Source organism: Cavia porcellus, unplaced genomic scaffold (genome assembly GCF_034190915.1).
Source record: "Cavia porcellus strain 051 isolate PalLab524CR breed Dunkin Hartley unplaced genomic scaffold, mCavPor4.1 scaffold_7, whole genome shotgun sequence".
Taxonomy (NCBI): Eukaryota; Metazoa; Chordata; class Mammalia; order Rodentia; family Caviidae; genus Cavia; species Cavia porcellus.
Window position 1 is genome coordinate 21,770,820 of NW_026947490.1, and position 10,499 is coordinate 21,781,318.

At 51.0% G+C, this 10,499-nt stretch overlaps 1 protein-coding gene across 1 annotated transcript; it reads left to right on the forward strand.

The window, feature by feature from the left end:
• Positions 1 to 3,985: 3,985 nt before the first annotated feature.
• Positions 3,986 to 6,549, forward strand: Rabac1 (Rab acceptor 1). Its single transcript, XM_003464544.5, has 5 exons — positions 3,986 to 4,162; positions 4,455 to 4,667; positions 4,896 to 4,993; positions 6,104 to 6,205; positions 6,298 to 6,549. The coding sequence occupies exons 1-5, from the start codon at positions 4,107 to 4,109 to the stop codon at positions 6,384 to 6,386; spliced, it is 558 nt and encodes a 185-aa protein (XP_003464592.1). The 5' UTR covers positions 3,986 to 4,106; the 3' UTR covers positions 6,387 to 6,549.
• The last annotated feature ends 3,950 nt before the right edge of the window (positions 6,550 to 10,499 follow it).

The window sequence follows — 10,499 nt, forward strand, 5'->3', positions numbered from 1 at the left end:
TTTTACAGTCCACAGGCTTGTGTGTGTGACTCCATGCTCCCCACAACACACTGTGGGCGTCCCCATGTCGTTATACACATCAGTAGCCTGTCTCTTCACCCCTGTGTGGTGTTCCATTGTGTGACAACACAGTTTACCCATTATCCTCTCACAGATGCTGGGGCTTTTTGCAGGTTGGAGGCTACTCTAATGAGGAATAGGAATATTCCAGTCATTTTTTTCCTTTTACTTATGATCGTGGGATTGAATCCAGGGCCTTCACGCTGAGCTATATACTCTAGCTCTTGTTTGTAAAGTCCACAATACATAATGATCTGGCTTATCACAGGAGTTGGTGCACATACATGGCACATTGCAATTCTTTCATCCCCTCCCCTCCCTGCCTCTGTTGGCGCCCTTCCCTTTTACAAAAGGCCTACCTCCCTGCTTCCTATTATTTCATTACTTTGCTCTTTAATTTGTCCATATTTTGGACGGAGACAGTGTCCCATGGTCACTAAGTCACCCAGGCCGGTTTAGAATTTTGAGTCTTGGTGCCTCAGACTCCTGGAGTGCTGGAATCACAGGTGCGCACACCATGCCTGGCTCAGTCCTGTCTCCCGGTGACACCATGCACCCATCTCTGTTGGGTACAGACCTGCCCAGGAGAGGAAATGCTGGGTCACAGGCTGTGTCCAGCTTTAGTGGGACCTGCCAGACCCTTTCTAAGGCACCGTGTCCGTCTGCATCCTGCAATATATGAAAGTCCCCAGTTGGCGGCTCAGTACTGTCCCTGTGACCAGTCAGCATCCTCTGTCCTTTTCGTGGTAGTCACGTGGGTAGTCACATTGGACAACTAAACCATTTCCCTCGAAGCTGCCTTTCCCCTACAGCCCAGAGCTTCAAGTGAAAGGAGGAACTGGGCCAGATAAGCTGCTGCCTCCCGGTGCAGGTGTCTGGGGCCGGGACTCTGGCGGCTGCTGAGTGTATGGCGTACGCAGGCACCTGCCACAGGCAGGCAGGCAGCGGCCAGGAGAGCAGCTCCGGAGCTGAGCCCGGAGGCAGTGGGAGGCCCTGTGTGCTGCGACCCCTGGTGGTCACAGGAGGAGCTGCATGACTGGAACACACTGCTTTGCTCATCTAATGCAAGGAGGGGCTGATGAGGTCCAGAGAGGGGAGGGATTTCTTGTGGTCACATAGCAGGGACTATCACTCAGGTTCCTGGTTGTCTGTGCTAACATCTTCCTGCCCTCCTAGCTCCCCTTCTTCTGGAATTCAAGAGGCAGGAACGAGGCTTCAGAGCCAGTGCCTGTCTCCCATAATCCTCCAGCACTCTCTAACTCAGGGCCCATCTGCCATGGGCCCCTGTCCCAGGGATGCATCACCCTCCTCCTGCACACTGTCTCAGTCTTGGGCCCTCTCTTCCACTATTCCTGCTTCAAAGGGCTCCTTCCCCTCTTGCCCCTGTGCCAAGACCTTAACTCCCAGAGTTCCTTCCACACTCTCACTCAGAAAACACATGTCCAGCGTCCCTGCCTCTGGGCCCCACCACCCCCTCCTCTGCAGACTTGTGTCTTGCCATGGATGTGCTGTGGCACCTCTAGTCCTTTGCATGTCCTCTGCTAGAAGCCAGCTGTGGAACAAAAGGACTTTCACGTGCTTCTCTTGAGGAAACGCGCAGCTCCTATAAACACAGGCAAAACAGGACTCTCCTTGCTAGCATGGGAAGATGCAGCTGGACCTCTGCCACTAGCCTAGTTCCCGGGATTCCTTGTCCTGGGGGTTCTCTGATAGTTATCTCTGCATCCTCATCACTTTGAACTCTGGCACTGCTCCTCTGGTAATGCTCCCGGATGATTGTACATTCCTGGTCCTCTTGACTTCTGAAACAAGACTGGGCCCAGGTTGGAAAACCTGAGCTAAGTACACTAACAGCCTGGGGTGACAAAAGGGAAATAAACAGAAACCAGCTAAACTGGTCTTCAAAGGTTGGCTATTTGATCAGTTTGGGACCCACCCAGTGGCACACCCAAGTGCCCACCAGCACGTGTCAGGGGATTCTTCCACTCCTGAAGAAATATCTCTTACCAGGCCCCAAAACACAAACTCTAAGTGGTGTAGACCTTAGAAGGCAAGAGTTGAGGTTGAGTCACTTGGGCTGGGTATGGTGGTGCTTGCCTGTAATTCCAACACATGGGAGGCTGAGGCAGGAAGATTGCCTTATTTGAGGCCAGCCTGGGCTACACAGCCTTATGTATATAGCAAGATCCTGTCTGAAAGAAAGACCTCACTTGGATATTCCTCTACTGCCTCACCCAGCTTTAGAGAATCAGGATCTCATCCCCCTGGATGCTCAGTTTTTCTGACATTCCCAGGCATATTTCTTGAGGGACCACCTATGGCCCGCCTAGGGACCTTAAGAGCTCTGCCTTTGATTTCTAATTGTTCACCTGGGCTGGAGCAGGCCATGGAGAAATTTGATTAAAGACAGACCCATGCCTGTGGGACCTGGAGAAAGAGTGGCCCAGTCCTCAGAAACAGCTACTCTTTGGGACATCCAAGCTCCTAACATGTTACTGTTAAGTTTGAGGAGACTGAACTGTGGAAATAACCAGAATATTCATAATGTACTGGTGGTGGGCTGGGGATGTAGCTCAGTGGCATAGCGCCTGCCTGGCAAGCACAAGGTCCTGAGTTCAATTTCTGGTAACAAAACCAAGAAACAATGTCAAGGCTCTTTCAAGCACTTTAAATGCAGCATTTAACTGAAGCAACCTCATTATTACATCCAGATGCAGACACTGAGGTTCAGAGAGGTGACAAGATCAAAGCCACCCCCCCAGGTTTTCTCCTGTGTCCAACTCCAAAATTTCAGCTCTTTTGGGATAGTAATCTCTCTTCTTTAAAAAAAAATGTATTAGTGTCTGTTTGCAGTACATAATAAATATATTCATTATGCAGGGTTGGTACATACACATGTTGCACCTTGATCTTTTTTATTCCTCTGCCCATCCTGTCTCTTCCCACCCACAGATCCCCCTCCTGTCTCCACAAATTTTATCTTCTGGTTTCCCATCATCTTTCTTTTTTTTTTTCTTCTTCTTTTTATCGGTACCGGGGATCGAACTCACGACCACCTGCTTGCAAGGCAGGTGCTTATGTCGCTGAGCTAAATCCCCAGCCCCCCCCCATCATCTTTCTTTTAGAATTTTGCTTGTAAGTTATTTACACTTTGGGTTCTCCTATGAGAGAAACTGTGTGATATTTAATTTTCTGTGTCCCATTTTTTTTTCCTGGATTTTGGACTCAAGGTGCATTCATAGTCCCACAAATATATCCTCTATGGCTGAAGAGTACACAAGTGTGTATATATACCACATAATAATTCCCTCTTTGAAGAATCCTTGACCCATTCTTTTTCCACTGCCTCCCTCCTATCCAGAGGTGTGGGGTGGTGCAAGGACATCCTTAATACTAACCCATTTATCCCTAAGAGTCCAAGGATGGGACAGCTTCTCTCCAGCAACCACAGTCCCCTCCCCAGTCCCAGCCTCTTAAGGAAGGAATTGATTTCCACAGATTGTCTACAATTTTGATACTAAAAAAATGTAGTTCACAGGCCGGCAAGAGCAGCATTGCCTGGGAAGTTATTAAAAATGCAACTGATAGGCTCACTCCAGACCCACTGAGTCAGAACATCTGGTATTGGACCCAAGAACATTGTTTTATCAAGTTCTCTAGATGCTCTGTAGAGTCAGGAAAATAGCTCTGCACCGGGGCCACACTATCCCCCAAGAGAGTACACAACACCCAACATTCGCTTCTGTCATTCACCAGCCCAACTCCACATTTGAAACTACAAATCCCACAATGCCGAGCGGGGGCTCGCCGCTTTCAGGGACTACATTTCCCTAGGTACTTTGCGAGTCAGACCACAGTGGCGCGCACCCTGCCTGCCGATGTCTGAACTACAACTCCCACAATGCTCGACGGCGCAACTACCGCCCCCTGCGGCTCGGGAGCTGCTCCACGTCGGCTCCGCCGGGTGGAGCCAGGCTCCGACGGAGCCGGCGGGGTCTGCAGGACTTCCGGCTGGATACGGCAGGCGTACCCCTCACAGAGCAGACATGGCAGCCCAGAAGGACCAGCAGAATGATGCCGAAGCGGAAGGGCTGAGCGCCACGTGAGCTACCCAGCTCCAGTCACCCTGACCCCAGATGCGGGAGTCCGATCCCCCTCTTGCTCGAATCCTGGCGGTCCTAGCCCCCAACCAGAAGTCTAGTACCCCTTCTCCTGTTCAGGGACCCTAAAGTTGGGTCCCCTGCCCTCTCTTCTTTGGTACCCAGGTTTCCTGGGACTTGCCCTCCTGGGCCCCAGAGTCCGGCCCCCGCTCCCCCGTTACCCCCAGGTCTGTGCCCCATCCTGATCTGCCGCTGTCCCCACCCCCACGTCCCCACCCCCTGCTTTCTTGCCAGGACCCTGCTGCCGAAGCTGATTCCCTCTGGCGTAGGCCGGGAGTGGCTGGAGCGGCGACGGGCGACCATCCGGCCCTGGGGAGCCTTTGTGGACCAGCAGCGCTTCTCACGACCCCGCAACCTGGGCGAATTGTGCCAGCGCCTGGTACGAAACGTGGAATACTACCAGAGCAACTATGTGTTCGTGTTCCTGGGCCTCATCCTGTACTGCGTGTGAGTGCCCGGCCCTGCCCCATGCCGCGCCCTCGGGTCAGATGGACCCACCCCACCCGGGCCCGGCCTCCGTGGCCTACCTCTGCTATTTTGTCACTAGAGTCAGGTTTCTACTCCCCCACTATTGTAACTCAGCCTTCCCGGGCCTCCACCCACCAGTTTACAAGGCCAGGGCCCCCTGCTGGCCCAAACCCACATGCCTGACTTCTCCCTGTCCTCTTTCTCCAGGGTGACATCTCCCATGCTGCTAGTCGCTCTGGCTGTCTTCTTCGGCGCCTGTTACATTCTCTATCTGCGCACACTGCAATCCAAGCTTGTGCTCTTTGGTGAGAGAAAGCCCTGCCCAGATGGATTCCTAGTTTTCTTGGGATGAAAATCTCAGACCCCAAACCAAAGTCCTTGGGACCCAAGTCGGCTAGATCATCTACTCTGGTCTGTAAAATCTCAGACACAAGGCTGGTCCGAGTGCAGTGGTGTTTACAACTAATTGATCACAACCAGTTACAGATTTCTTTGTTCCTTCTCCACTCCCACTGCTTCATTTGACTAGCCTTTAAAAAAATTTTTTTAAAAATCTCAGACACATATGATCCTCACATCCAGTGTCAGCTCCCCAAACTCAGAATGAGACGCCCCAGGACCCACCCACTCCCTGACTTCTGCGGGAAGCACCCGCGGCAACTGCTCATGTTGGACACCAGGTGGCGGCCTTATGCAGGCCAAGGTCTGTCCTCCTTCCCTGGGATGAGACCAGGAAGATCTTAGAGGGAAATTGAGGCCTCTGACTCATAGGGCTCCAGCATGCTAACGAGATGTATGGGGGAAAAAAGACGCCAGGGGAAATTCCACCCAGGAAAAGTCCAAGATTTGTATAGGAACAGGGATTTGGAATAAATCAGACAGACCTAAGAAAAAGTCCTCAAAGGGGCTTCAAGATATGTTCATGCAAAAGATGGGGTGCATGGCAGGGTATGAAAGGAGCCCTTGAATCACAGCCACCACTTACGGTTATGGAGCATGGGACTGCCCTTTCCAGTCTTATGTGAGAGGCCAGAAAGCTGCATTGTTATGGGAGATCACTCAGTGCTGGCCACAAACCAGATTCTTGTGAAACCTCTCCAAGAACATATCCTCAAATCAGACTTGGGCCCGAGGCCACCAGTTTGAATACAGGTGGGCTAGGGAGGGCTAGGGAGCTGGAGGCTGGGACTTTATAGAGCAAATTGGGCTGAGGGAGAGGAGCAGGGCCTCAGGAAGGCTTGTATTCTGTGGTACAGGGGACATTGGGGAAACAGGATGGGGCTGGGGAGTCTGGGTCCAACCCTGAAGCTTCCAGAGATTGTGACCCCAGATTGTGAGGAGGCAGCAGGGGTCACTCCGAGAGAGGGTACCGAGGGTCAGGGATAGAACAGCCAGCCAGTGCTGTTTGCCCTCAGGCCGAGAGGTGAGCCCGGCCCATCAGTATGCTCTGGCTGGAGGGATCTCCTTCCCGTTCTTCTGGCTGGCTGGTGCAGGCTCAGCTGTCTTCTGGGTCCTGGGTGAGTACAGGGTCGTGGTGGGGGAGGCCAGGTGAGGGGGTGGTGGGGGAGGCCAGGTGAGGAGGCGCGGCTCTAAACTGCTTGTTCTGCAGGTGCCACTCTGGTGGTCATTGGCTCCCACGCTGCCTTCCACCAGATCGAGGCCGCAGAAGGGGAGGAGCTGCAGATGGAGCCTGTGTGAGGTATCTGCAGCAACCTGTTGGTCTCCTGGGCCAGTCACCAATCCCTGTCCACCCCTGTCCTGCACCTCCGTGCTGCTCGGGCCAGAAGCACCCGTCTCCTCACAAGTCCAAAGAGGAGCTCCACCTTTAGAAATAAAGCCGTTACAGTTGCCATTCAGTAAATATCTCCCTGTGTCTTTGTGGGCCTCTTCAGGGGCGTGCCAGGGATGCTCTAGGTGTGGGGAAAACAGCAAGCTATAGAAGTGAAAATTTTTTTTCCTAGTACCAGGAATTAAACTCATGAACTTGTGCTTGCCAAGCAGGCACTTACGCCACTGAGCTAACCCCCCAGCCCTGTAAGCGAAATATTATAAGAGGTCAGGTACTAAGGAGGAGAGGAGTTGAGAAGGGAACGTGGGCATTGTAGCATATATCTGTAATCTCAGTATTCAGGAGGCTGAGGCGGGAGGATCAGTAGGTCAAAACAGCCTAGTCGAAACCAGTGAGACTCCATCTAAAAAAAAAGAGATTTGAGGTTCAGTGATATGCTGAAAACTTAGGGTGTAGTGCACAGTTATCCTGAGATTGTGATTATCATATTTTTATCTTTTTTTTTTTTTTTTTTTTTTGTGGTACACTGAGCTAAATCCCCAACCCCTAAATTGTGATTATCATGCAAGGACACAAAGAATCAAGAGGAGACATATTGGGGGCCAATGTAAGAGCACAGCAGGCTCAGCTTTCTTCCAGCATGGTTGCATGGACAGGACAAGCTTCTCCCTTTAGCAATGCATTGTGACAACACATGTAAAACATTAAGTCTCAGTACCTGGGGTTGTTACTGGTGCATCTGTGAACCAAATTTCTAGACTCGCAGCATTGTTTGCACAAGCAGTCTAGACACAATGAGCCACACTTACTGGGAAAGAAGGGCCTCCTGGATCTGAGATCCCCGGCACCAGCCAGGAAACCAACTGCGTACATAGGCCTGTCCAAGGCCAGTGACCTCAGTCTGCTGTGTTAAATGCTGTTCTTGCCAGGCATGGTGGCACATGCCTGCAGTCCCAGCACTCTGGGAGGCTGAGGCAGGAAGTCTGAAAGCTTAATTCCAGCCTGGGCACATAAAGTGAGTTAGGTTCTGTATCAAAATAAAAATTAAGGGCTGGGGATGTAGCTCAGTGGCACAAGCACCTGCCTGGCAAGCGCAAGGTCCTGAGTTTGATTCCCAGTACCAAACTAAAAATTAAAAAAAATAGCAAAATAAAAACTAAAAAGCGCTGGAATGTAGCTCAATGCAAAGGCCCTAGGTTACTCCAGGGGGAGAGAGGAGAGAGGTACACCATGGTTTGGGCTCTGTTTCTATGCTGTGTGGGCACAGATGCTGCACAGGCAGCAGTGCTATAAACAGGAGCGCCTGCCCTCCTGGAGCTCACCTTTGTGAGGGAACCTTGGATACACAAGCAATCCAAGCTATCAGCAAGAAGCCCTCAGGAGTACCCCTGAAGCCAATCGGAGCGCGCCTGGGTCGGTGAGACTGGGAAGCAGTTGGAGGGAAGGCAGGGCCTGCTGGAGAATGAGTTGCAGCTTGGCCCCTTGGAAGTCTAGGATGAGAGGATTCTGGTCAAAGGGGACATCCAGTGCAAAGGCCCCAAGGTCGGATCCGCTCAATAGCGTCATTGTCCCTGTGACTGCAGTGAATAGAGCAGCCTTAGGATATGATGCTGGGGACGATACCGGCAGCCAGATGGCACAAGACCTGCGGCCTGACCATGCTCTCTGGATTTTAGCTTAAGGTAATGTGGGACGGCAGAAGAGTTTGGTATAAGGAAGAGACAGAGTCAGGCAGGGGTATTAGAAATGTCCCTCTGGGGTTGCGTGTGAGATCAGGCATAGTCCAACCTGGGGAGGGTAGGGATGTGGGGTGGAGAGGAATGACAAGAAGACAGATTCTGGAAAAGGAGGGACAGAGTTTGGCTACTGACATGTGTGGGAGCTGAGTGGGGAGTAACAGGCAAGGATGACCCCGGGTTTCAGGCCTTGGGCATCATGGAAAGACCAGGAAGCCTGGCTGTCTTGGTCCAAGTAGGACTGAAACTACCACTGAAGGTTCACTTCCAGCATGAGCCACCAGAGGGCAGACAAGAGCTTCCTCTGGATTTGATGCAGGGAGGGAACCAGGAACTGACAACCTGGGAGACCTCAGCAGGCTGGGAACCTAGGGGGCCTGAGGTCCAGTCAGATCACCTGGGTTTACTCAAAGGCCAGAGTCCCCAAGCCAATTTTGGGTATCATAGGGTGTGTTGTCTGGTGTTTCAATGCCAATGTTCCCTGGGGAAACTGAGTCTCCATGCCCATCACAGTCTGCATATGGGTCAGTTCTCTTGTTTGGAGATGTCCAAGGCCACACACTTGAGACAGATCACTGGAGCATCAGGTCAGCAGGCTGGGCTGAGGGGGATATTGAGACTCAGACCAAAAGCCAAATCGGGGGTAACGTTGTAGGTCCTTGATTCTGGTGTTGATTCACTAAGATGCCGAGAAACTAGAAGTTTCTGTTAGGGGCCAGGGATTTAGCTCAGTGGCATAAGTGCCTGCCTGGCAAGCACAAGGTCATGAGTTCAATCACTGGTACCAAAAAAAAGTTTCTTTTGGGGTTGGTGAGGACTTTCCCCACCTGCCTCCTCCAAATGACCTTGGGATTAAAATATCTGGTTTAAGATAACAAACAGGAGGGCTCGTTCTCTCATCTAGGGGACAAAAGCTAAAGGTCTGGTTGTCTATTTTGTGGAGAACGCCTGGAGTTCAGATCAGGAATCTGGTTGGCTTGTTTGGGCTGACCACATTGGCTTCCAGTTTGGGGTCATAGAATTCGATCTATTATCAAATTCGAGATGACACAGAGGATTCCTGAGGTCTGAGTTCTGGGTGGCAAATCTTGAGTGGTGAGGCACTAGTCCAGGCTCTAGTTTTGGGGTGACAAGGTAGGGTGTCCCCTTGGCTGAGAATGACCCAGTGGGTGTGGTTGTTGGCTTGAGGCAGGAGAGAAATGTGATGTTGTCTAGTGTGGAGCTGCAGTAGCTAAAGTTGTCGCTGGTGGAGACAGAGCCTGAGGGTCCTGTTATATAATTTAGGACAACAGAGCCTAAGGAAGAAGTTCCTTTGCCTAGCGTGAAGCTATAGCACCTTAGAGGATCTCATAGCTTAGTTTGGGGAATGCCTGCTAACATAGTTTGAGGTTAAAGACACAGTGGGGTCAGCTCTTGCGTTTTAAGTGACAGATTAGGGATCTTTATCTATTGGAAGTGACATGAACCATAGTTGTCTGAGGTGTCAGAGACTTGAGTTCCTGTGTGGGCTGGGATGTCAAGATCTACATTAGGGTGTGTTATGGTTCAGATTAAGATGCTCCCCCAAAGTCTCACATGTTCAGGAGTAGAGCTTTTGGAAGGCAATTAGATCATGGGAATACTATACTTATCAGTGTATTAATTTTTTGATGAGTTTCTGTACTGTTAAGAGGTAGGGCCTGATTGTAGGGATAAGTCACTGCAGACTGGTCTGGAAGGGTAATCCTTTGCTCTTCCCTGATCTTTGTCTGCTTCTGGCTGCCAGGAGGTAAGCAGCTGTCTTTGCCACGCCTAACCACCATGCTAGTTCTGCCTTGGGGCCAGTCAACAGACTGAACTATTTGAAACCATGAGCCAAAATAGACCCCCCTTCTAAGTTATGGGTGTCACATATTTTGCCCCTGAGATGGGACAGAGACTAATACAAGGTGGCAGGTTGGAGTATAATTGCCTAGTTTTGGATGATCAGATTGGGAGTCCTGGTACCATCATGGGGAAAATGTGGTCTAGCTTCTTTTGGAGTGACAGCTAGGTTAAGAAACTGAAAAGTACAGTTTGCGGACCATATTGAGGGCTCAGTGATTAGTTTAGAGCAGCAGAAATTGGGGTCTTCTGAACTGCATAGAGCTACCTGAGACTTATTCTCTGCTTATCTCATTTGGAGTGGTAGGGACCCCAAGGCCAAGGGCCAAGTTTGGGATTGTAGAGACCAAAAAACTATTATCTAGTTTGGAGTAAGGACCCTGGGTTTAGGGACATGGTTTAGGATGAGAAAGCTTGAGAAAT